The 27,592-nt window shown below is 35.5% G+C and overlaps 1 protein-coding gene across 2 annotated transcripts in view; it reads left to right on the top strand.

Annotated features, from left to right (window-relative positions):
• The first annotated feature begins 5,889 nt into the window (after positions 1 to 5,889).
• Positions 5,890 to 27,592, top strand: part of RAB28 (RAB28, member RAS oncogene family) — a 92,570-nt gene continuing 70,867 nt past the window's right edge. For both annotated transcript variants that reach the window (XM_030864222.2, XM_030864223.2), the window contains exons 1-4: positions 5,890 to 6,175; positions 11,012 to 11,108; positions 16,429 to 16,517; positions 26,911 to 27,040. In XM_030864222.2, the coding sequence (XP_030720082.2) occupies positions 6,101 to 6,175; positions 11,012 to 11,108; positions 16,429 to 16,517; positions 26,911 to 27,040 (391 nt within the window). In that variant the 5' untranslated portion in view covers positions 5,890 to 6,100. The remainder of the gene's footprint in view (positions 6,176 to 11,011; positions 11,109 to 16,428; positions 16,518 to 26,910; positions 27,041 to 27,592) is intronic.

Below are 27,592 nucleotides of genomic sequence, written 5' to 3'. Positions count from 1 at the left end.
TGTGGTTAATTCATATGATGGAATAATGTACAGCAATGAAAAAGTACAAACTACTGCTATATATAATAACATGGATGTCTCTCACAGACATAATATTTAGTGAAAAGAGTCATTACATACCAAAGAGTATATATTATATGGAGTATATTTCTATAAAGTTCAAAAACAGGTAAAACTAATTTATAGTGCTAGAGGTCACAATTGTAGTTACCTTTGAGGAGGTAATGACTTGAGAGATGTCACAAGGGAGCTTGCTGGATTCTGAATTGTTCTATATCTTGGTCTAGGTCATGGTTACACACACACACACACACGCGTATATATGTGTGTGTGTGTGTGTGTGTGTGTGTGTGTGTGTATATATATATATATATATATATATATACCATCAAGGGAGAAGAGGATTTCAGGAAGAGAGGCTTATTTTTGTCCTCTAGGAGTTTAATAAACCAATAAATTTTGGGGCTCATTTCTATAATCTTCTTAGGTTTTCAGCAGAACTACAGCAATATCAAGTGTACAAGCTGGGAGCATGACCATTATTTTCCCTTACTCAATATATTTTTTCTTTTTTGTTTTTTTTCTTTTTCATTGAGGTGACATTGGTTTATAACATTATACAAGTTACGTGTGTACATTATATTTTGACTTCTATATATACTACAGCATGTCCACCACTAAAAATTTAGTTTCCATCCCTTACCATACACTTGATCCCCTTTAACCATTTCACCCTCCCCCTCCCTGCCACCCTCCTCGCCCTGCCCCTTCCCATCTGGTAATCACCAGTCTGTTCTCTGTATTTACGTGTTTGCTTTTGTTTGGTTTGTTCATTTATTTTGTTTTGTTTGTTTCTCATATTCCACATATGGGTGAAATCATATGGTATTTGTCTTTTTCCATCTGACTTATTTCACTTAGTGTAATACCCTTAAGGTCCATTCATGTTGTCAGAAATGGAGAGATTTCATCTTTTTTTAATGACTGAGTAATATTCCACTTGTGACATTTATCTCACATCTTCTTTATTGGTTCATCCATTGATGGACACTTAATTTGATTCCATGTCTTGACTATTGTAAATAATGCTGCGATGAACACAGGAGTGCATATATCTTTTCTTAGTGTTTTTGTTTTTCTTGGATAAATACCCAGAATTGCTGCATGGGGGGTGGTGGTGGTGGTATGAATTGGGAGATTGGGATTGGCATATATACAATAATATGTATAAAATAGATAACTAATGAGAATCTGCTGTATAAAATATAAAATTAAATTTAAAAAAAAGATTAAAAAAATACCCAGAACTGGGTACTTCTAGTCTTAATTTTTTGAGGAATCTCCATACTGTTTTTCATAGTGGCCACACCAATTTACATTTCCATAAAAAATGTATGAGGAGGACTTCCCTGGTGGCGCAGTGGTTGAGAGTCTGCCTGCAAATGCAGGGGACACGGGTTCGAGCCCTGGTCTGGGAGGATCCCACGTGCCGCCAAGCAACTAGTCCTGTGAGCCACAACTACTGAGCCTGTGCTCTAGAGCCCACATGCCACAACTGCTGAAGCCTGTGCGCCTAGAGCCCTGGATCTGCAGCAGGAGAAGCCACCACAGTGAGAGGTCCACGCACCGCAACGAAGAGTAGCCCCCGCTCACTGCAACTAGAGAAAGCCCGCGTGCAGCAACGAACACCCAACAACGAAGACCCAATGCAGCCAAAAAACCCAAAAATTTAACAACAAAACTATTACAAAAAAAATGTATGAGGGTTTTTTTTCTCCACATCCTTAACAACACTTGTTATTTCTTCCCTTTTTGATAATAGCCATTCTAACAGGTGTGAGGTGATATCTCATTGTGGTTTTGATTTGCATTTCCCTAATAATTAGTGATCTTAATCATATTTTATCTTTATTTCCAAATCCCTATTTACTTAGAATTTTAGTCCTAAGCTCTGAATCTTCAAAATTATGAAATATTGGAAAAAAGTGAAAGAAAACTGACAGATGACTATTGGATTTGTTGAGATGATAGCAGAGATCCATGGTTTTTAAAATCAGTTTACTTGCTGATCCACTTAGTATTTTCTCATATTCATTAGTGATGAATAAAAATGTTTGGATATTTTTACTCTTTATCCCAACCATTGGCTGTTTTAGTACCTTTTTTACTTGAATCTGACATTTTCCTGTTGATTTATTAAATTTTTATGTTCCTCCTTGTGTTAGTTTCCTGTGGTCATTGTAATAAATGACCATAACCTTGGTGCTTAAGACAACATAAATTTATTCTCTCACAGTTTTGGAGGCTGGAAGCCCTAAATCAGTGTTCACTGGACTGAAGTCAAGGTGTTGTCAGGCCTGCACTCTCTCTGGAGGCTCCAGGGAGAGAATTCATTCCCAGCCTCTTCCAGCTGCCGGTGGTTGCCAGCATTCCTTGGCATGTGGCTCCATCACTCAAGTCTCTGCTTCTGTGGTCACACTGCCTTCTCTTTTCCTGTCTGGGTCAAACAGAAAACAGGGACTGGGACCTGATATCTTTAGTCTACTATACCTCCCCGCCAAACTGCAAGTTCCATGGGAGCAGAGCCCTTGTATGTGTGTGTTCATTGCTCAGAAGAGTTGGGAGCAAGAATGCCTGGCACACAGTAGGCATTCACTTAGTATTTGTCAAAGCAATCATTAATTATAGGGAATCAATTTGAAGAGCTTCCTTTAGAGTCAGGAATTTCTGTTTTATTCCAGAAGTCACATCCAATACCATTAGTTGGAATTTTTAGTGAGAGACTTCAGCTCATTTCAGAAAGAATATTCTAATAACGAGGTCTATCTGTCCATAGTCCAAGTTACTTCATGAGGGAATAAACTCCTTGAATCAGGATATATTCCAACAAAGATTGTTTTGTCACCTGTTAGGGATACTAGAAAATATATTTTAAAGTTAGGTGGGAAGGCGGTTTTACAGATAGCAGACAGGTTTATCTTGTGTAACTAATCTTACTTCTTTCTATCTAAAGAACCCCAATTCTTTTTGAAATTTCCAGAATTCTTATCTAAGTTTTTTTTTTTTTTTTTTTTTTTTACCCCACATCTCGCAGCTTGTGGGATCTTAATTCCCTGACCAGGGATTGAACCCGGACTCTCGGCTGTGAGAATGCGAAGTCCTAACCACTGGACTGCCAGAGAATTCCTTCTAAGCACTTTGTTAAGGTATTAGTTTTAAGACCACTGAAAAAGATTCCCATTTCTCTTTAATTTATATATATATGGCTCCTAGTCTTCAAATCTAATTTTCAACATGGAATCTTGTGATAGATGTGAAAATATGGTCATTAAAAGAACGCAATTGGCTTTTTGTTTCATGTAGCAATACTGTCTCAGGGATGAATCCATATCCAAATAAATGATGTCTCTCCATCAAAGCCGTTGTCCAGGAAATTGGTGATTACAAAATGCAAAGTTTGAAATCACACATGAAAGTCACTTAAATGGCCTTAAGTAAACCTAGTTTTTAGCCAAATATTTGTGCCAATTGGGATGTTTTTGTCTGCAAGTAATGGAATACATCACTAAAGTACCTTAGATTTATTCCCCATAACAAGAAGCCTGGAAGGTAGGGTGTTGAAGGCTGTAGCTGCTCCAAGAATTATGTCCTCACCCAAATAATCACAGCAAAGGAAGGAAGGGGGAGAGCCTTCCTTCTGCATCTCTTGTATTCTTTCTTTTCTTCTTTTCTTAAATCAGAGAGGAAAATCTTTCCCAGATGTTTCCCAAAGGACATCCTCTTCTGTCTCATTGGTCAAACTGGGTCACATAACCATTTCCATTAAGAGTGGAAAAGCCAATTGCTGCCACATTAACTGACCTCATGGACAAGAAGGGGTTAAATCTGTCCTCATTAAAAACAGATTCCTCAACCTAACATTTACAATGGACTTTGCAAAGCTCTTTCACTTAACTTTTTCTTCTAATTCTCATTAACACATCCAGTGATGTAGAAAGTTGGTGGTGGTGATGGTGGTGGTGGTGGGGAGTAGGGAAAGAACTGGGAACTGGTAGAACTGGAACTGGAAGAACTGGAAACAACTGGGTGTCGACTATTGTGGATAACCTTATCTACAGATGAAGGGACTGAAGCTCTGCATAGGAATCCTGTTTAAGATAACCTGGGTAGAAAGCAGTGATGCTCCAATATGGACCATGTCTAATGGTGATGATGAGGGTGCTTATTATATGCCAGGCATTGTGCTATGTTACTTTACAGTGATTACTTCATTTAATTCTCAACCCTATGAAGGAGGTAGTGCCTCTATTTGATAGATAAGGAAATTGTGGCTCAAGGTCACACATCTAATAAGCGCAGGTCTGTGATTAGAACTTCAGTGCTGCTGCCAGGGATGGGTACTTCTTTAAACTGTACTGCTTTCCCATTTGAATTCCCATATTCTTTCCAGGACTATTGCCTCTGAGCTAAGCTTTTTGTGACTTAAGCTTCCTCATCTGTAAAATGACATAATTCTACCTACTTTATAGGATTCCCATGAGGATTGAACGTGAATCCATGAAAAGTAATTAACAAGGAGACAAATATAGTAGTCTGGCATTAATATTGTGGAACTTGGGCTTTCCTGGTGGCACAGTGGTTGAGAGTCCGCCTGACGATGCAGGGAACACGGGTTCGTGCCCCTGTCCGGGAAGATCCCTACATGCCGCAGAGCGGCTGGGCCCGTGAACCTTGGCCGCTGAGCCTGCGCGTCCGGAGCCTGTGCTCCGCAACGGGAGAGGACACAACAGTGAGAGGCCCGAGTACCGCGAAAAAAAAATATATATATTTATATTTATTTATATAGTGGAATTTATCTCATTATATTTAAATTTCCAATTATGTCTTTTACCTACGCTACTAGACTGAGATCATCCATCCAGGACAGCAGTTCCCAAACTTTTGAGGCTCAAGGCCCCCTCTACACTCTTAAGAATTATTGTGTACCCCAAATAGTTTTTGTTTATGTAAGTTGTATCTTTCATTACTGCATCGAAATGAATACTGAGAAATGTTTGCTCCCTTAGCTGTCAGAGTGATATACACATCATGCATCCTCTGGAAAACCTCTACTTATACTTGTGAGAACATGAACGTGAGAAAGGAAAAAAATTAAATGAATTATTAGGAAAATAGTTTTGACTTTATTGGAACCCTCAGGGTTCCCTGGATCATACTTTGAGAACTGCTGCTCTAGCTTAAGTGCTTCGTGAATGATCAGATTCCGCTGTTTGGACGAGGAAACCCAAGGTCTGAGAGGAGGAAACAAAGCAGCACCAGAGCTACGTTCCACGCCTCGCGCCGCCCGGCAGCCTCGCTGTGCAGCAGCTACGTCCTTAGCAACCGCCCCCTCCTCCACCAAGTCGCCGCTCTTCCCGGGGCGCGAACCCCGGCGCCCACAGTGCTGCAGAGGCCCCTCTCTAGCTCGTTCCGCCTGGCAACCTGCGTCTCCGGCGCCCTGAGGCAGGCCCTGCCCCGCTGCCTCTCATGTGTCCTGCCTTCCATGGCAACCGCGGCGCGCGGCCACGGCGTCACCCCACCCTCCCTCCTCGTCGGGCTAAACCATTCGCTTCAGGAACCTTCACAGGGGGAGATGGAAACAAGGGAATTTAATAGAACGTCTGCGCGCTACTCTGACCCCGTTTTTCTACCTAGCTTAAGTTATACACATCTTTTTTTCTCTTGCCAAATGTCCCTGCGAGTGTGGCGCAGTGTCTCGCCTGTTCGGTTCGAACGCCTCCTTTTCCCAAGCCTGCGGATGGGTCGGCCCGCCAGGAAGGTTAGCGGTCTGCGCGGGTTGGCACAGATGCGGGGGAGCGCGCCCGACGTCGCGCTCAGGGGGCGGGGCCAACGCGCAAGGGGTAGGGGAGGCGGGCAAGATGGCTTCTGACGAGTGATTCTGCCCGGATACCTCCGGCGACCGCTGAGACACCGGGACGGGGGGTGCTGCCCCCACTGCTGCCCTTCTTCCTCTCCCCCGCCCCCAGAGACCCCCCTCCTTCCCTTCCTCCTTCTACCTCGGTGGGGAGGGAGGGGAGGTGGGCCTGGTTCCTGGGACACCATGTCGGACTCAGAGGAGGAGAGCCAGGACCGGCAACTGAAAATCGTCGTGCTGGGGGACGGCACCTCCGGGAAGGTCAGTCCTCGAGCGGGCCCGCCGTGCCAGGCCTGCAGGAACCCCGGCCGGCTCTGGCGTCCTCCAGCCTCCTCCCCGCCCCCCCGGCGTCGCCTTATGTCCCCGAGCCCCGGGGCGTCTGGGCTTGGGCCCGCGAGGTCGTGGCCTGGGGTTCGACACTAATAGGCGCTTGGTGAAGTCCGTCGAGAGCTGTCCAGCTCCTCTTAAATTAAAAAAAAAAAAAAAAAAAAGTCATTGCCTAACCCCTGCCTGGATCTCGAACTCCTACTTCTTTAAGACACGAGCCAGTATCATCTCCCTGGGAAGCTTTCCAGCTTCTCGCCTCTGAGGACTGGCAAGGATCTGCCAAGGCACCTTACCTCTTTTTACTTTAGTCCAGGTCACACTTTGCTCCTTTCCCCCCGTTTACCGTTTCTGATGGCTCCACTGTACTGGAATCTCCCAAGAACTTGACGCTGGAATCAGATTCCTTGGGTGAGAGAATTGGGGCTCCATCACTTACTCGTCGGATCATTGGAGGGCAAATTGCTATCCTGTTTGTACTTCATCTGTAAGATGGGTATATTGATAGGGGTCTCCTCGAAGGGTGAAGTGTGCAAATCCACATTAAATATGAAAATCTACATAAAGCTTTCATAACATGGTGTGCACTCAGTAAATGTTAGTTGCACTTTTAGAGCATCATATTTGTTCATCTCTGTTCCCAGCACAGCACCTGTCAACACAAACATTCATTCAACAAATATCTATTGAACTCCTATTCTGGACTGGTTGCTGAGGGCAGAGCTGCTAACATGACAGAGGGGATCATTGCCTTAAAGTCTGTCTTTCAGTGACAGTTGGTTGAATGAATGAGAGTGAGTGCGTGAGAATATCTGGCAGCCAGTCCCCTTACCTCGTAGGCACAGGTCTTTAACCCAGGGTTGTGGAGCTCCTGAGGTGGAATAAACATTGCCCGGTGCTTGCTCTTTGGAGATGGTCCATAAGATCTTAAAGGGTTCTTGATCCACGCCCCAAATAAGGTGAAAAGCCTCTGCCTGGCCAACCTTCACACCTGTCGCTCCTATCAATGGCGCCAACACTGTTTCTGGGAATATTGTTAGAGTTTGTCTCCTTTCTTCTTCCATCCGCTTTCTCAACTAGAGGCTTCAGAAACGCTGGTTATTATTGTTACCAGTTTCCCGTTTTCGGCTTCACGTTTTCATGTTCCTGGTGTAGTTTGGACCCTGGTTCCTATGGTGACGACTGCTCGATACATCTTCCCTGGCAGTTGGCACTGCACAGCTGCTCCTGTCTTTCGTTCTGAGATTTGAGTTCCTAGGGCCCTAGGGAAAGGTGTCATTCATATGCAGGATTTGGAGGATTCTTGTTAATTTCTTTCTTGCCATCCCTGATATTTTGTTATTGATTTTTATTATTGAGGAAAAACAACTTAATATGCTCTGATTACTTTTAAACATTTTGAGGAAGAAAAGAACTTGGGATCACTTTTCTTTATAAAGTATTAATTATATGACTTTTTGTACACTTGTAACAACTTTTTGAATGGATGAGTTGTTTTAAATGAATCAGCATTGTTTCTAACACCCTTATTCAGTAAAAATTTTAAGTTCTATTTTTATAGTTTTCTCATTCGTATTTTCTTTTGAATGTCTTCTAATTTTTCATTTCCTAAATCTTTTTATGGTGAACTCATAACTGAATTTATTTCCTGTTTAAAACTATAATGACTGTCTATGACACTAATACATGTATAAAAAGACACAAAAATTTTCCATTATCTTACACTCTATCATAATTCTTTAAATTTTTGTTAATTTTTTTCCCCAATATTCATCCATTATCATACATGTATTTCTCTGTTGAAATTTGTTCATAATTTCTATCTAGGTTTTTCATCTAGCCTGTCATACATTTTCCTCTTGTTACTAATTTAGTGTGAATAATTATGATTTTTCATCTCTGTCAAAAATTTTATCTAGTGTACAACAAAGCGTACTTTTTTCCTTCTATATTATTGAATTAGGATTATCATTCTGCTTCAAAGGATAACAGTGATACTGTTTATGGCATTCTGATTTAGTCTTTGTCATCTTGACTAATCTATTTTAAAATTGTAAAGATTGTTTTCTGCCAGAAATTTCTGGATACCAGCATCAGAAATCTAACCTTTTTTCATTATTCATATATCAACTTTTGTTTTTTTCCATACCCTGTTCAGTTTTCAGATTATTGCCGTATTATTGGCAGCTACCAACATTTCCATTCTGTTTCTTTTACTGTTCTTTTCTATTATGAATTCAGCCTCTCTTTCATTCTTACTTGTATCCTGATTTAACTCCTGGCCATTTTTTCTAGTATCAGTTTTTCTTGCTAGTTCTAACTCAGGGCATTTTTATACACCCTTACAAAAGCAATAGAATATTGAGATGACCACTAACAGTTTATTCAAGAGAAATTTAGCTCCTTTTGCTATTAACACGTGTTTCTGTTTCTTTCCTGTTTTGAGTCATACTTTGGATTTTATTATATACTTCTTAAGATTTTTTTTTGAGGCAAAATATTCTTTTATGGTGTCTTTTCAGTATTAGTAAATGTAGTATGGTTAAAAATTGTTAGCAAAAGTTCGCCAAACAAAAAAACTATAAAGAATCAGAAAAAAAGAGTTACAGATATGAAAGATGGTTGTTCTCTTCATAATTGTTTAAAAAGGATATTTATACAATGACTTCTGAGAAATTATTGAATGAGAAAGATAGCATAATATCTAGATAATTGAAGAGGATGTGCCTCCTTCCCACTGATTCAGTTGATTCTCTGATTAATTTTTATAGTGAGATGTCTGGAGATGGTATAAGAACCCATTTTAATATTCTTTGTTTGCAATGACCTATACTTTTGACAGATTGTACTCTATTCCAATTGAAAATTCTAGCTTTATGTTTGCCTCAAAAGTGTGAGACTTTCAAAATCTAGAAGTCCGATTTTTAGGAAAAGAAACACTAAGCTGAAGTTACATGTGCCTTGAGTTTGTCTTAGATTTATAAAGGTGTTTCAGCCATCCATATATTAAACATTTTGAAATATCTGTAATAGTATAAGTAGTGTTAATTATTTTTCTCTAGAACTCTGAGCCTCTTCACAGATGATTTTGTGCTCTAAGTTAAATAAGCTCAATGGCATAAACAAGGCTAAATGAAAAAAGGATTTAAAAAAGAATGCTTACTTTTTTTCCCCTAATCTCTTAGTTTTTATATTATCAAGGAAGCCAAATGAATTTTCATTTTGGTGTAGTGAGTTTATTTCTCAGAGTCTAGCAGAACATCTTTCTTATGGTGCTCAATAAATATTTGACCAAATATTTTAGTAATTTCTTACAAATGCTGAGTATTTAAATATTAAAAGAATTGGCGTTAGTGTGTGCAAATTGCCATTTATATGAAAAATATGGTTCTTATGTCAAAGGGATTTTAGGTCTTTTTGTTTAAAGGAATTGAAGTTTGGCCAAGTTTTCTTTTGCACTACTGTACTTATGTTGTAATTAATTATAGTAAGCTATCTTGGAAATTTTATCTTAGTTTTCATTATTTAGGAATTGACATCTAATTTTAACTTTCAAAATAAGAAAGAGCTATTTTTCCTTAACTTTAGGAATCTGTCTTGAAGAGCATAAAAGCTTCATGAAACTCCCTTTCTCTTCTTTTTGGGGAAGTCTACAAATAAATAAATAATACATTTAAAATGTTTAAGAAGCTTTTGAGTTATTGAGTTATTTCAGTTGTTACTCGATTATTCTTTTGCTTTGGTAAGAAATGGTATCCTAAAGAAACTCTAGAGTTTTGAATGTAACTTAGAGTTGTTATTTAAAAAATGTATATATATATTTGTTCTGGTTATAATATTCTTGTGACTTTTAAGCTTTATGGTTCTTGGATGGACTATATTTATTTTTGTCTGCTTAATATTAAAAATATCAACTTCTTAATTTAAAAGATAAATATTATCATTCTATAGAATAATTTTCATTTAACAAATTTTAAAAATAAATTTATTTATTTATATTTAATTTTTGGCTGTGTTGGGTCTTTGTTGTGGTGCGGTGGCTTCTCTTGTTGCAGAGCACGGACTGTAGGCGCGTGGGCTCACTAGTTGTGGCACGCGGGCTCTAGAGAGCAGGCGCAGTAGTTGTGGTGCACGGGCTTAGTTGCTCCATGGCATGTGGGATCTTCCCGGACCAGGGCTCGAACCCGTGTCCCCTGCACTGGCAGGCGGATTCCCAACCACTGCGCCACCAGGGAAGTACAACATTTTTAATATAGAGAAAAATTAGACATGTTTCTTGTGGGGGGAGAAAAGAAAGGAAATTCTATAAATGGGCTTTCCTCTCCTTAATTAGTTCTACTTCTTATTGGCTGAGGGCACAAACTACTCAGATGTTTAACCTCAGAAATGAAACATCTCTGAAAGTTGTATTGAACTGATATATAGGGACATATAAGATTCAGATCTTTAATCATGTTGGTTTAGTTTTTTCTGTTGATAATTCTCAAATTCGAATTTCCAGCAAGGTGTAGGGAGCTTGACAATCAGGGGATTGAAAGAGATTTAGCTGATTAGTCTGTTGTTGCCACTGATAGCTGGTTGGTAAGTGAAATTTACCTGGTGGAATGTTAAGTCCCTCTTCCCCTTGTAACTGATTAGAACTGCTTAAAGTTGCTTGATGGATTAATGGGAGTATAAATATTAAGATTACTTAATAAGATTTAGTAGTGATTTTATGTTTACATTTCTAAAACAAAGACATTAATTTTGATATTCTGTGCATCAATTTTTTAGACCTCCTTAGCTACGTGTTTTGCTCAAGAAACTTTTGGGAAACAGTACAAACAAACTATAGGACTGGATTTCTTTTTGAGAAGAATAATGTTACCAGGTAAGAGACTAAAATGTATTAACATAGAAAATTGTCCATATCTGACAATAAGGGACATAAGCAGAAATGTGTAAAATAAATTTTGGGGCTGTTTGTATGTGAAAATATATATAATCAGTAAATCTATCTTAGGGAGGTTAACTTTCATCAGCATCTACCATGAAGACATACTGTCCATGTGTGTAAGGAAAAAGTTTATATCCTCCCCACTCTCCCAGTGTTTCTGACCACTGCACATTTCTTGTGGATAAACAATAGTTGCTTATAAAATTCTAAAGTTAAAAACAAAATCAAATGCCATGTAATTATCAACAGGTATTGTATGAACTAAATGTGAGAAGACTGGAAAGGATTATTTTTTTAAATATTATTTTGATTAACCTCTGCTTCAGTTTTTTGTTTGAGAGAAAGTTGGAACAGAAGTATAATGTAGCTATGGAACTTCTGTGCTCTAATATGTGAATGCTGTTTTATGCAAGGCAGCATGAAATTGCTGGCATTTAATAGACCACTAAAATTTAGGGTCCCTAGGCACTCATAAAAATACAGTTTGAGCATTCAAGATGTTTCAGTTCACCATGCAAAGAAACTATTTAGATGCCAGTTGCAGCACATTTTGTGGGAAATACAGGGAAATAATAACAAAAAAAGAGTGGTTTCTGTTTTAAGTTAGTTTCTGAACAATTGGGGCTTTAAAATGCTCTGTCTATTCACTTGTGCTTAAATTATATGTTTAAAGTATTTTATTAAAAGCAGTTTATCTTGATTGACTTCATAAACTAGTCCATCTTTCTCCTCTCTGAGGAAACACATTTGAATAAAAACAGTTGCAAGTGTAGTGTCAGATTCATATACTGGAACGTGAGTGATATAGTGGGAAACGGTTTAATAAATTATGATATTTTTGAAAATGTTAACCTCTCAAATGCTCCATCTATCAGACAACTCTATGAATGTTTTAGAACAGCTAATGAAAACTCTTGGTAATTGAAGGTATTCTGCATATCTCACTAGTAATATACTCTCATATTTTGTGATGGTTGGTATTCGGCTACCAATGAAAAATAAATTAGAAGATATAGCTTGAGAAAAGAATTCCAGTTTGCCATTACTAAGTTATTATTCATAAAGAGGTTTAATGAGAAACGTGTATTTTGTTTCATTTGTATTTTCTTTTAATGTATTCAAAACTGAAAATCTCATTTTTATTATTCTCACTCTTATGGATAGGTTAATACTGCTTTCAGAATATTTACAACAGTCACTAGTAGAATACATGTACAAATCCCATAATATACATACTGAAAACTTATTTTGCAACAGTTTTTTCAGAGATGCCAGTTGTACACAGAGAGCCTCAAAGTGTATTTAATTACTGACTGTTTTGTTTTCGATGATAATTAGCAAAAGCACTGACTTTCTATGTTATTAATATTGTTTAATTTTTCTGATTTTTCAGTTCAAGGACTTAAAGGAGCAAGCATCTATGCAAACATTAAAAACATTTTAAGACTGGTTTTGGACATTTTATATATGTAATATATATGATAATTTCTGATTTTTTGCACAATACTGATTTTTAAATTTTGATGACTTTGTAAAAAATATTTGGTATTTTTGAAATCCAAATTTATAATATATTTTAGAGTTAGAAAGTACTTAGGTTAAAAATAACATTAGGAAATATATACTCTTAATGAATATATATTTTAATTTTCCTGATTAAGGTTTTATTTTGATGGACAGAGTTCCAGAAAAATATCTTTTTTTATAAAACGGCAGTTGGTTTTATTCTATTTAATTGACTCAAAATTGTGGTAGAAATTTCAGTAAGAAAAAAAATTTTAATGTATCTTGATTTTATATTAATAGGTACATTAAGAAATGAGATTAATAAATTAAAAGGTTTATATTATACCCTTTATATACTTTAACTTTAATTCATTGTGTCCAAGGATTAATATTTATATCATTTGCTAAAACATTACAGGCAGCATTAATTGAATTTATGGTACAGCAGCATAGGAGGCAAATCTAATATTTGTTAGTATTCTAGTAAGTCTTCTGTCCATTCAGATTGTTAGAGGTGTAATACCTCCTGTTCATCTATTGACATTCTCTTCATGCAAGTTTTCAAGGTCATTACTCTGCAAATACTCATCCATGTTAGTATATTTCATGATCTGGTATGCTGTATAGTCTGGATGCAACCACTGTGCAGATTTTACTGCTTAAAATAGTGTATCTGTTAGTCAGAGATTCTGCTGATAGAGCTTCTTAAGAGCCTTAGTCAAAATACTTTCAGGAAGCTTGTGGGTACAGTCAGTAAACAGTGTTCTACTGTGAAAAGGATTTCTAAGTCTTTAGTACAAGAAGTGGGCAGACTTGTGTTTTTAGTTCCATCTTGACTATGCAGCACTTTAAGTAAGGTTAACCAAGGCACCAAGTGTACTTTTACAAGGTCACTGTTGAATCCTCTTGGTGGCTTTGATTCATACCAAAAGCAACTTACCTGTATTTTGTCACCTCATTTATTTATTTTTTTCCCTAGTTAAATGTCATTGCTTACAGAAGAGCAGGAATTTTCTAGTATTTTGCATTTGGGATTAGATTGCTGACAGTTTCCTCCTTAACATTCTTTATTAGTTACAAATTTATATTAGATAGATTCTTGGTTTTTAAAAATTTTTCAATGTTGATTATTTGAAAATTCTTACATAGCTTTATAGGCATGTCATTTTGAAAATATACTGGAAGCCTTCATATGTTTTTGCTTGCAAAAACTAAAAGGAATATTAATTTGAATTCTATATTATTTTGTTTCCCAAATAGGAAACTCCCATTTATTTTTATTTTTATGTGTTAATAAGCCTAAAATTCACATGTGGAAGTTAAAAATACTTTTCTAGATACATGAAATAACTATGAAGTCAATATCATTTGTTGTAGCTATAACGATAGCAAAAGTTTATTTTTTGGCTAGCATTGTGTATTAGTGGGTTATTAGTAGTGCATAGCTATTTTTATCTGAGGCACTAGAATATGTGTATTAAAGAAAAACAAGCCAAGAACAACAAACAGTGTTTATTTGGAAAAGTATGGATTTAAAAAATATCCTCAGCACACAAATATAAACCTCTCAGGTGGGAGATAGTTATAAACGATTTAGAGTCAGTCTTGAAATGATGTAGTCAGAATTTGAAAACATGTAATGAAGATCATGTTTCTAAAGTTACAGATAGGATAGGATCTAAATATCATAAGTAAATATCAGAAATTAAAGGAAAAAAACTTCATATTTCTTGATATGAAGTTAAGTGATAGGATTTATTGACCTTGAAGAAAATGGGATTAAATGCCCTTTATTAAGTGTTGCCTAAAATCTTACTTAACAAAGTTAATATTGTTGAGTACTGTTTTTTTTAGTAAACAAATAACAAGAATTTTGAGAGTAAAATGAACAGAGTACTGCCTGTTTATCTAGGGGCTTCTGAAACTATTTGATATACTTATAGTGTCGACTAGCCCCTTCTCACCTGCTTAATTTGAGACAGCATTGTAGGAGAGTGAATTTTGAGTATCGAAAAATTTAGATTTTTAAGATATTGGGTTCACATAAGTTGTTGCGTAAGTATTAGTCTGTGACGTTTTGATTTTTTTATTCATAGACCTTTAAGAACATTTCGGTCATTACTCTGTGAGCGTTGAAAGTGTGTATATTTGGGAATGATGACGGGTAATGAACTTTAGTAGCTCTCATTAATGCTAATGGAAGTTGCTCATGTAAATCCTCTGCAGGTTGGCAGATGGAACAGACCTACATCCAAATAATGGAAAGATTGTAATACAGACCCAACAAGACTTAGAGTTAAGGGTAAAACTTGGCTGCTTAATCCAGTGTCGTACTTTCTTTTCAGTTGCAACGTTGAATGGTGTGACTAACATTCTCCAGTTTTAGTGTTTTGCATTGGCATAAAAATTCATATCTATATAATCCTTTTCTGGTTTGTATTTGAAGTGAGACTAGTTTCTTAGTGTCTAAGTTTTTGAGTTTTCCTGATTTGCAAATCATTCAGAAAGATACATTTTTGGTGTGGGAGCTCATTTTGAAGGTACTAGTTGAGATTTTGTCTGCCTTTGGGAGAAAGCTGCATAATTTTATTAGGAGAAATAGTTTGAAATGTTAAACTGTAAAGCATATCGAACTTGATCTTTAAATTTTGTAATTGCATTGATAATAGAGAATAACATAATTTTTTTAACAAGTAAATATTTTGCAAAATGGACAAAAGAATTTTAAAGATTGCCCTTTAGTATTTTAGAATGCTTTTATATGTTTGTATGGGGAAGAGATTTGTTAGACTATTTTATGAGGACTTTGAAGCACATATTATAATTTGTTTCAGTGGAACGCTTTGAACAGGTATAAATGCATCATAACATTTAGTGATATACTGGGTATGTAACCTACATCAGTTCTGAAGAGGGCTGTCAAAATGTTCATATTTTATAGGTTAAATTTCAAAACATATAATTTTAAAATTATGTTCACTATTGTATATAGTAGCTGACATTCAAATTTAAAAATTCATTGAAGTTGAAACTGTGGGACCATTTTTGTAGTCTATTAGTAATCTGTGAGTTTTAGAACCTATGGAGTTTAGAACTTATAGGAAAATTCATTATGTGTAATAAGGTACATTAGTATATAAAGTTCACTTTTAATTTTTTTTTTTTTTTTTTTTTTGCGGTACGCGGGCCTCTCACTGCTGCGGCCCCTCCCACTGCGGAGCACAGGCTCCGGACGCGCAGGCCCAGCGGCCATGGCTTACGGGCCCAGCCGCTCCGCGGCACGTGGGATCTTCCCGGACCGCGGCACGAACCCGTGTCCCCTGCATCGGCAGGCGGACTCTCAACCACTGCGCCACCAGGGAAGCCCACTTTTAATTTTTAAATTATATATCTTATTCCACATATAAGTGCTTTATTTTATGCCCTGTTTAAGAAAAGAAATTCTTTAAGGTTTAAGAAGTTTGTGAATTAAAGCTTTTTTTATTTTCTTCTGTTTTGAAGGTGATTATAAATGTGGTTTCATGGAAATGGGGTAAAGTGTAAATCTAAATTTCCCACTGTTATCTCTTTTGACAACATTATTTCACAATTCCAAATATGTGACCATGTGAACATGCAGAATAAAAGACAAATTAGGTTCAGAGTTTATCACTGTGACTTAATGTTCTGTGAAACTGTATTCAATTGTTATATTGTTTCTTAACTTTTTTTGTATTCTTAGTTTTATATTCATTTTTTTGTACTCTAGGAAACTTGAATGTTACTCTTCAAGTTTGGGACATAGGAGGGCAGACAATAGGAGGCAAGATGTTGGATAAATATATCTATGGAGCACAGGTATGAAACAAATTGTATGATTATTCCAGTACTGAAGATACTCTCCTTACAAACACACAAGCAGGTACACACACACATACATGCTCTTTCTACCTTGATTTTTATCTGATATGTAAGGAGACTGATTTTACATTTGTGCTAATCCTTTGATTTCATCCTCCCCCAAAATCATGCTTGAAATGATTTGGGTCAGGGAACTGGATGACTCTAATAGCTTTCATATGCTACTTATATTACTAATACTATTATTGTCAGCAGTTGAATACATGCAGTGATAAATGATATTTTGATATTTAGTAACTGATTTGGTTCTATGGACGACTTACAGAATACATAAATTGAATGATAAATATTAGAGAGGAAAATTTAATTTCATTTTAAGTTGTAAGGACAAAAAGCATACATATATGCCTATATATTTTTGTGCCATGAATTAGTCTATTAAATATTTATAGTTCTTCAGATTTAACAGATATATCAATATATTGTATCAGAAAGCTAAATATGACTAATTATGTATATGAAGCACATACAGCATTTTAACATGATACTCATGTGTGGTGTCTTTTCAGAAGAAAATCTATGTAGAGTAAGAAAACCACTTGAATGATTATATAACAAAAATTCTTTGGTATATTAGCTTATATAGACATAATTTATAAGTTTTAAAATTAAATTATACAAATAGAAAATATACATAGTAGTAATATACTTAACAAATTAATTACTGACGTGTTTATTTTTGCTTTTCTACTTTGAGTTAGTGTGTATCTTTCATATGATCATGAGGTATTGGGGGGATAATATTCATAATCCTCACTTAGTTTTTTATTGGAGTTCGATATTTTAAGTTGAGAATCATAACATGGTTATGTGGAGCTGGGTTGCTCATAAGAAATGAATCTAGAAGATGAAGACAGAATATTAAGCACTCTGCTGTATGAAGTTTGATACTTAACAAATACCATTGCCTTAATTTTGGATGGAAAATAGATTCTGAATTATAAAATATTCAGAGAAGGATGAGGCTCATATGGTTCTTAATCATGTATAAAGGCCCTAGGGTTTTGTTTTTTGCGTTATTGATATATAGATTGGGCTCTGAGAACCTTCTTTGCCTCTTCTTCTACATTGTTCTTTGTCTCCTGGAAAATATTTCTGCTCACTTAACATTTTCAGTTGTGACCATATGACTTAATATTTTATGACTGTTCATTTTTCTCTTAAAAAATATTTCTCAGGTTTTTGTGTCTGGCTTTTTCATTGTTGTTTGTTTCTGTTTTAAACTGATTATGTTTAAAGTAGATATTAAGCTAAAGAAAAGTTGCTGGACAGAGATTTGTGGGAAGCCACAGTCCTTGTTTCATTCACCTAGTTGGTAAAATGGGATTTGAAAATAACAATCTCTTTCCTCTTTGCTCCATTAAAATCTATCTTCATAGACACATACTGGATTTAAAAAAAATGAAAACTAGATTAGTCAAGCTTCTAATGATATTTGACTCTGAATGTCAAATAGATTAGCTTTTTATGGTTTATAGATATATCTAAAGTTAGTGGAGAATGGGAAGTTTTTATGCATTTCAGAGTAAATAATAATAAAACATTCAATTAATACATTTTTTTCACTTAAAAATTAGGGGAATGTAATGTTTATGGGTTAGACTCTTAATTTTACCTTACTTTAAATCATTAAAAAATTTATTGTTTGATTTATAGAAAATTTAAATTTATTAATATAAAATTATTATATAAAAATTAGTGTTGATATGACAGTCACATAATATAAAATTAACAATTTTTACAGTATATAACCAGTGGTATATAGTACATTCATAATGTTGTGTGACCATCCTGTCAAATCATTTCTTTACAGTGTATGTTTTATGCTATTACATAGCTGCTTAAAGTCAGCAGACATTAATGGGCAAATTTGTAGAAATTTAAAAAAATTCCATCATTTTTGAGGATACTTGAGTTTAGTGAAATGTCTGTTCTTTTCTAATGTACTTCACATCTTGGGAGAAAGAGAATGTCACATGAGATTTCTGTTTCGAAGGTACATGTTGATTTTTTTCTCTTTTGACAGTGTCTTACATTGTTTATACTTTACAATCTCTGTAAATCATATACCCTGTTTTATTAAAAAACAATGTAATAAAGTATTTCTAGGAATTTCATGAACATTTTCATGAAATTGTCCCAGGAAAGTAGGAATTTTGAGATGATAAAATGAGTTGTCATAAATTTTCTCTGCTTTCCAGAGATTCTAAATTAAATGCTATGTAAAATGCAGTTAAGTACATTTGCCACTAGTTTCTTTTGTTAAAATACATGTAAATTTTTTACCCAGGCCAGAGAAGCTCAGACTACAGTTCACTACCATAAATTGGGAGAAACGTTACTTTTAAAAAAACAGTGCTTTCATAAACATTTTAATAGCTTTTAATAATTTTATATAATTACATAACTATTCTTCAAAGTGGATCTATACTGTTTCTAGAGTTGTTGTAGATGCTGTACATTGCCCATCTCACGAATACTTTGGATTTTTGTGCACATGCTACATGACAGAAATCTTTGAGAAGTGTTTTGACAAGCTGTTTTGAGGACATCAGTATAATGTCTTATTTAGGATTTTGTTTTAGGTTCTCTAACTTATGTAATGTGTATGGAAAGAATTATCTTACACATATCTGGGCTATTAAGCTATGTGAATTCATTTTTCTAAAGCATTTCTTATCCAGGAAGAAGCTTATTTGTAGGCTGGAATTAACTTAGCTTCAAATAAAACTGACTATTTTACCCTCTTCACTTTTTCCCCACCAGTTGCATTAAATTTTAGTGATAGTATATTGAATAGTGTTGGTTGAAACAATATTGAATAGACACCGAAGAAAGAATTAGTGAGGTATTTTGTCAGAAACTAGTTCTAAGAATTGCAGTATGTCCCAGTTAAATTCCCAGAGTTTAAATTAACTTAAAATTTTCTAGGAGTCTTCAGAAAGATGTTATAGGCTATTTTTCATAGTGGTTACAAGCAAACACACAGTACATAGTGTTTAGTGCCCTGTAACCTGTGGCTAACAGAGGCTAATAACAAGCCTCAGAGAAGGACTGGATGTTTCATTTTTGTAGCTCTTTCCGTCCTGGAATCTAAGTGGTTTGCAAACACTGCCCTACTGAGTATAAACTCAATGAAGTGTACTCATTTGTGAGGTAGAACATAACTACTATTGTGTACCAGTGCCCCACACAGATGAGCCACCCTGTTAACCACCAACAAAAGCCTGTGGTGCCAGTATGACAACTGGGGAGAGAGCATATCTCAAAGTTGGACTCCCTGAGACTCTCTGCTGTCTTTTACCATGAATTTTTTCATTGGATATTTGTCAACTTATAACTTATTATATTTACAGACCTCTCTTGCATTAGTGTTCCTTCTTACAGGTTGTACTTACACAGCAAAGTACAGTATATGTTGTTACGACTATTGTATAATCTATATGATTTAATTCATTTGTATATATAATTAAAAACTAAAGTAGATTATTTGTTGTACAAATCAAGGAGAAAAAAATACCTGTATTTTGGAAATGGGTAACTTTCACTAAATTGTATGTACTGTATCTGTTAAATTTTAGAACTAAATTTTGAAATACCTTATAATACTGTTAAGTGTTGCCACAGTGTTTGTTCCTTCAAGACTGCTGTCAGTTATTCCTTTGAAAATGGTATCCATTTGGTTTACTGACTCATCATGCTTACTAGATATGGTGATAAGTGAAATAGATGAAAACAAAGTACTATATAATATTATGTAATATTTACTAAAAGTCTTAAGGTTTATAAAGAGAAGCGGTGGTAATATCTTTTGGCAGTTGTGGGGGCGAGGTGGGGAAAGCGAAGTTAAGGCATAGAAGATGGAGGAAATTTTTGTGAAGAATTCAAAGATGTAGAAGGATTTATTAAACTTGAAGTCTCATTTCCAAAAGTCATGGCAGAAAGGTTTAGAAGGAGGAGCAGGTGGAGGGTAAATTAGGAAGAGGAAGCACAGGACAGTATGGGGATGAAGACATAGCAGAAGGATAAATGGTGGATAGGTGATAAAAGAGGGTATCAGGGACATGAGATATGGTGGTGGGTTTGGATGGCCACAAGATTGCCAAGAAACAGTTATTTCCAGCAGTTCCCTGTAGATTCTTCTTAGACTTGAGTTGTTGCCAAGATGTGTTGCATTTCCGAGGGAGTTGTACTTTCTGATAGTTTTTTGAAAGGAATCAGAAGAGAACTGGATTGATTGATGGGGTGAGAGACTCAGGGGTTTGAGGGTACTTATATTATAGGCTCCCAAAGAGATGAGTACTTAGAGGTCTGGCTTTGGTGTGCTGAAGCTGGTGGGTAGAGGCCCTGGGAGTCCATGGCAGCTTGTATGAGTTTTGGTAGTTTGTGTGTTTCAAAGAAGTGGTTCATTTCATCTTTGTTTTCAAATTTTGGGCTATGGAGTTGTTCATATTATTCCTTCATTATTTTTTTAATGTCTGTGGGAATCAGTAGTCATGACCCCTCATTAATTTGTGCCTTCTCTTTCTTTATCTTTCTGTCTCTCTGACTCTGTCTCTGTCTCTCTTTTTGGTTAATCTGGCTAGAGGTTACCAATTTTGGTTTTTATTAATTTTCTCTGTTGTTTTCCTCTTTCCACTTTCATTGATCTCTGCTCTAATTTTTATTATTACTATTTTTTTCTGCTTGCAGGAAGTTTAAATTGCTCTTCTTCTTCAGTTTTCTAAAGTGGAAGCTTAGATTTTTGATGTTTCTTCTCTTCTGATATATTCATTCAGTGCTCTACATTTTCCTCGAAGTACTGTTTTTGCTGTATCTTCAAGTTTTGATAGGTTGTATTTTATTTAAGATATTTTAAACTTCTTTTGAGGCTTCTTTTTTGACCCAGGTGTTATTAGAAGTACGTTGTTTAATTTCAAAATATTTTGAGTTTTTCCAGCTTTTTCTATTATTGATTTCTGATAATTCCATTGTAGTCTAAGAACATGCTTGGTATGATTTCTATTCTTATAAATTTGTCAAGGTGTGTTTTATGGTCCAGAATGTAGTCTATCTGGTGAATGTTTCATATGAGCTTGAGAAGAGGGTACATTTTAATGTTGTTGGATGGACTGTTTTATAAATGTCAATTAGATGAAGCTGATTGTTACTGCTGTTCAGGTCAACTTACTGATTTTCTGCTTGCTTGATACATCAATTAATGAAAAAGGGGTGTTGAAATCTCCAACTATATTAGTGGATCTGTGGATTTTGAATTCCTTCAAGTTCTATCAGTTTTGGGCTCCATATTTTGATACTCTGTTATTAAGTGTATATACACAAAGGATTGTTATGTTTTCTTGGAAAATTAACCCCTTTACCATTATGCCAATCTTTATACCTCATGATTTCCCTTATTCTGAAGTCTGCTTTGTCTGAAATTAATATAGCTACTCCAGCTTTCTTTTCACTTCTTTTAGCATGGTATTTCTTTATCCCTTAACTTTTAACCTGTGTCTTTATATTTAAAGCGTGTTTCCTGTAGGCAACATATAGTTGAGTCTTGGTTTTTCATCCACTCTGACAATATTTTTTAATTGGTATATTTGGACCATTCACATTTAAAGTGATTATTGATATAGTTGGATTCATATCTTTCATGTTTGTTTTCTGATCCTTGTGTTTGCTTCCCTCCCCCTCCCCTTTTCTCTTTCTTTTCTGGTTTTTTGAGCATTTTATCTCTTAGTCTGTCAATTATACTAAAACTTTGTTTTTTAAGCAATTGCCCTAGAGTTTGCAATATACATCTTATACTAATCTAAGTCCACCTTCATATGATACTACATTGCTTCCTGTGTAGTTCATAAAATATTTCATAAAAGAATATTCTCAGTTCATCCCTCCTGTCCCTGATGGCATCACTGTCATTCATTTCTCTTTTCCATATGCTATAATCACTCAATACCTTGTTACTGTTATTAAATATTTATATTTTAGATTAATTAAGAATAAGAAAAATTAATGCTTTTACCTTTTCTTGTTCCGTCTCTGATACGCTTCCTTTCTTTATGTAGAACTGAGTTTCTGACCTGTATCATTTCCTTCTTCTTGAAGAACCTCTTTTAACGTTTCTTCCAGAGAAGATCTTCTGGCTATGATCACTCCAAAATCTGATTTGAATCTGATTCTAATGTTTGCTTTTTCTCTTCAAACTTCCTTTTAGTGTGCCTTTTAATTTTGTGTTGAAAACTAGACATGATGTATCGAGTAATAAGAACTCAAATAAATAGGCTTTTAGTGTGAGGTTTTATGTTAATTTGGTCAGAAGTTGGTCTGTGTTTAATGTTTGCTGAATCTTTAGATGGCAGAGCCATCAAATTCCTCTAATGTCCTTGTGTTTTTCCTCCCCTGTCTTTTTGGGCATCTCAAAGAACTCTTCCTTAGTTGGAGTTTGTGTCTTGCAGCTCTTTCAAATGTAATCTACTATTATACTGGAGCCCTATTGGTGTGTTAAAGTATGGAAGAGGGGAAACATTCTATACTCTTATGATTAAGTCACAGCCTTGTGTGACTTAAGCATCTGTGTGTCCCTGGGCTGTGACCTTCTTAGGTATTTCTTAGCTTTTCTCATTTAGGTGAGACAGGATGACTAGAAGGGGCTGGAGTTGGTAAATGCCATTCTCTCATGTGGTAGAAGACTCTGAGATTTTTTCCTGGAGAGGATGCCATTTTACACATAATGCTCTAGGCATATTTTACAATGATTACTTTCTTCTCATGCCAGAGCCATGAGGGGATTTTTCTTGTCTCTTCACCATGAGGATCTTGTGGGGTTCCTAGAGGTAAAACACATGAAAGTCTGGGGGTATCCCAAAGACTGTGTCCCTCAGGAGTTTCTCATCTTCAAGCTAGCCCACACTCAGCCTCCAACAATTCATCAAAATGACCATTTAAATGTTTCTACCATTTACTGGCTCTAGTGGCTTTTGTTCCAGATAAGCAGATTTTGGCTGTGACTCTCTGGATTCACCCATCACTCCGGATTTCAGGGTGGCAGTTTGCCCTGCAAACTCAACTCTCTGTTGTGTCCAAGAAAAGTCATGGATTTTCAGTTTGTCCAGCTATTTTCTTATTGTAAGAACAGATGTGATGACTTCCAAGCTCTTTACATGTCTGAGCTGAAACTGAAAGTCCTAGAACTTCTTTTGTATGTTAATGTCTTTGGTTTTCTCATTTCTCCTTCTCAGTTTTTAACCAGATGAGTGTAGGTCAAAACTGGTACAAAATTGTCATATTAGGAGCAAAGAATAAAAATCATAATTTTTACATTAAATGGTATTGAGAAATGGATATATGAACTGATAGATGTTTGGGTTGGTAGATAGCTAGATTAATGAAAAGGTGTTTATCCTTCTATCTTTCTTATGATTCCTGGACAATTCATAGGTATTGCTGACTGAAGAATATTGGGATATATCAGTTTAGATGAGAAATTGGCAAACTTCCTTGAAAAACCAGATAGAAAATATTTTAGGTTTTGCAGGTCAGACTGTCTCTGCTGCAGCTGCTCAACTCTGCCATTATAGTGCAAAAGCAGCCATTGATAATACTTAAGTGAGTGTGACTATGTTTAAATAAAAGTTTATTTACAAATATAGGCTATGAGCTGGATTTGACCTGGGGGCCATAGTTTACCAACTCCTGGTCTAGATCAGTGATAGTTAATTTTTATTCTATAGCTCTGGTCTAGTACTGATTATCAAGAGGTGCTGGCCATGTTTTATTTGCATATTCTATTATGTTCAGATATTGAACCATGTTGTGATGAATATTTTAATATATTAGTTAGAAGGGTTCTAAAAATTTTAAGGTTTAAGAGGCACCATAGGTCAAGGCTCAGTTTATGAGAGTGAAAACAATCTCACGTTTGCCCTGAAAATGTGATTCATATTTATTCAGAATAATAATAAAAAAGTTCCCAGTAAGTGTGTAGTTTGTTGGTTTTAAATTGTCTATTTTTATTACTTTACATAATCAGTTAGGCATGACAGGTATTATGAAAGTGAATGACAGAAGCATTGCCCAAGATCAGTAGATGGTAGAGCCAGGACTACAATCCAAAGGCAATCTGACTTCTAGGGCAGAGCTCTTTCAACATAATATATTGTATCACTCATGTCAACTGGAGGTGGAGTCAATAGATTGAATATTAGCTTTGTTCACAGACTAATTCTGGGACATTATTCTTAATAAGAAAAGTAGGATTATGTTCATTATTTCAAATAATTCTGTGCTGGGCATTATTTCAAAGCATTTGGGAAGGCAGAAATAGATTTATAAATTACTAAAATAAATCAGACAAACAATTTTGCATAAAAATTATGGAATAATTAAGTTGAAAGGGATATAGAGTGTTTAATTCAATGATCTAACTTTAGAGGCAAATAACTTGAGACCCAGAGAAGCTAAGTGACTTGGGGGCCAGTGTAGTTTAATAAAAGAGCATGCAGTATATGTAAATTAAACCATCATGCTGTATGCCTTAAACTTGTACAGTGATGCATGTCAACTATTTCTTAATAAAACTGGAAGAAAAGAGCATAGTACTGGAAGTTCATAATAGTAGTAAGCTAGAGCCACATTGGGAGAGTCAGTTGTTAAATTTTCAGGAATTTTTGTGAGCCGGTTATTGAATATATTCATGATTAAAAATATATATAAAAACTCATAAATTATATTAAAAACAAAGATTTATATGATCAAAATGCATCACTTACTGATTATTTTACTATATATTTCTGTTGTTTACGCTCTTGAGGTTATTTATATCTAGTGTATCTGTATGGTGGAAGTGCTGTGTAGTGGTGTCCTACCCAACTCTGTTCAGTGAAGTGACATTGATAGCTTTAAAATGACCACGGGAGTATTTACACTATAGAAATTGGCAGATGCTACAAGTAACACTCTCTCATCCCTTCCCCACTGCTGCCATGCCTCAAGCTGGTTAATTAATATTTACTAGCATATCATTGGCCATGACTTCTGTGTTATATACTTGTCTGTTTATGTGCCTGGCTTTGCTGCAAGACTGTGAGTTCCTTGAGGTTGTTCCTCATATCCCTGGTACCCAGCACAATGCTTGGCACATAGTTGGCAGACAAATTTTTGTAGACTGAATGGGTGGACTTTATATTCATTCAGTCCTCGATTCAAATCCTGGCTCCATGTGACTTTGTGTTTATTAGTAAAATGAGGATAATAATACCAGTCTTGCATGATTTTTGTGAGGATTAATGAAAAGATCCAGATATCTGTCTGGTACATAGTAGGTGTAAAAAAGTAGTCAACATTTATGATTATAACTTAAGAAGAAGGAGACATAAATGCCATTAGGGCCAGCCTTAAATATGCAGAGAGCTTTGTATTAAGTATTTGACTACAAATTGGATGAGAATCAAGAATGTGGCAGTGTTATTTTTGTGAGTGTACATACTTCTTCTCCTTCCCACACAAAATAATGGGATATATTAAAAGGAATATGATATATAAGAGGCAGGAAGCAATCCCTCTGTTGTATTTGGCTTTGTTCAGGCTCTTATTACAGTATCATGTCCAGTTTTACATTGCTCATTTTAAAGAGGATGTCAAAAAACTATATGTAGCATGTCCTGGGAAGAACCAACAACTATGATTAAAGGGATAGAAAATAGGTCCTTTGAGGCAAGTTTAAGGAATTGAGTTTGTTTATTCTGGAAAGGAGATGGTGAAGGAGTTACTTAACTATTTTCAAGTACATGAAGGGTTATTATAAGGAGGACACTCTCATGTTGTTCTGCAAATGCACAGAGGACCGAAAGAGGAAATCGACTTATTTCATTTAAAGAAAATTGTGTTAAACACTGAAATTGACTGTCAGGGGATGTCATGGAATCTCCATTTTTGAAAATATTTAAAAAGAGCAGCAGCAGATGGTTATTTATTGAAAGGTTTAAATGTTTGACCTCATGAAAGTGACAGGCAGAATTGTAGACCTTGAAGCTTTTTTCACCTCTATGATATGATTTTCTTACATTTTATTGAAACTTACCAAGCATATCCCAGATATCTCATTGGAAAACCACTTACAGTTTGAGAAAATTATTCTTTAGCTTGCATTGTATCTTAATTGCTGGATTTATCTTGAATGAAGACATTCAGTATTATCTGTCTGCTAATACCTAAATTGAAGTCAGATACAAACAGTCCACGTTTGTACTTTTTATACTCTATTCAACATATCTATTAACAGTGTTCATTATTAATATTTTTTAAAGTAGTATATTATAAATATTCTGTAACTCTTTTGCGACAGGGAATCCTCTTGGTATATGATATTACAAATTATCAAAGCTTTGAGAATTTAGAAGATTGGTATTCTGTGGTGAAGAAAGTGAGTGAGGAGTCTGAAACTCAGCCACTGGTTGCCTTGGTGGGCAATAAAAGTAAGTTATTAATGTTTATTTATATATAGGAAACTTTATTTGTCTATCCTGTAGTTTTTATTCCTAAAAAAAAATGATGTTTGGAAACATAAATAGATACTGTTTTCCTGGAGTGAGCAAGTTGAGGAGAAAATTCCTAAAGATGTGTACAGTCTTTTCAATAACAGTTTGATGCTTGATCTATCGTAACTGCTCTGCCACTTTGGCCAATTCCTTGTTAAGGTAAGTTCTGTTCTGCAGTGTGTGTGTGTTTTGGCTTCCTGTTGTCTAAGGAAGCAGTGTGGACTATTAAGAACAGCAACACAGCTGCAGATTTTATGATATTACACTGCAGCTTCAGCTCTGCCCCAGAGATTTTGAGAGATACATTTCATTAAATGATACCCTGTTCTAGGGAAGGAAGCAGTGTCTGCATGGAATTTTGTGTGCATTGTTCCTTGCTCTCAGCGCTCATAAACTTCCTTTTCTAAATTTTTGAGGTTTGTTCCTAAATATAGATTTTTTTTTTTTTTGAGAAAGAGTATATTGGGAGAGGAGTGGTGCTTGGTAAAA

The sequence above is a fragment of the Globicephala melas genome, chromosome 5 (assembly GCF_963455315.2).
Source record: "Globicephala melas chromosome 5, mGloMel1.2, whole genome shotgun sequence".
Taxonomy (NCBI): Eukaryota; Metazoa; Chordata; class Mammalia; order Artiodactyla; family Delphinidae; genus Globicephala; species Globicephala melas.
This window is presented reverse-complemented; position numbering and strand designations above follow the sequence as displayed.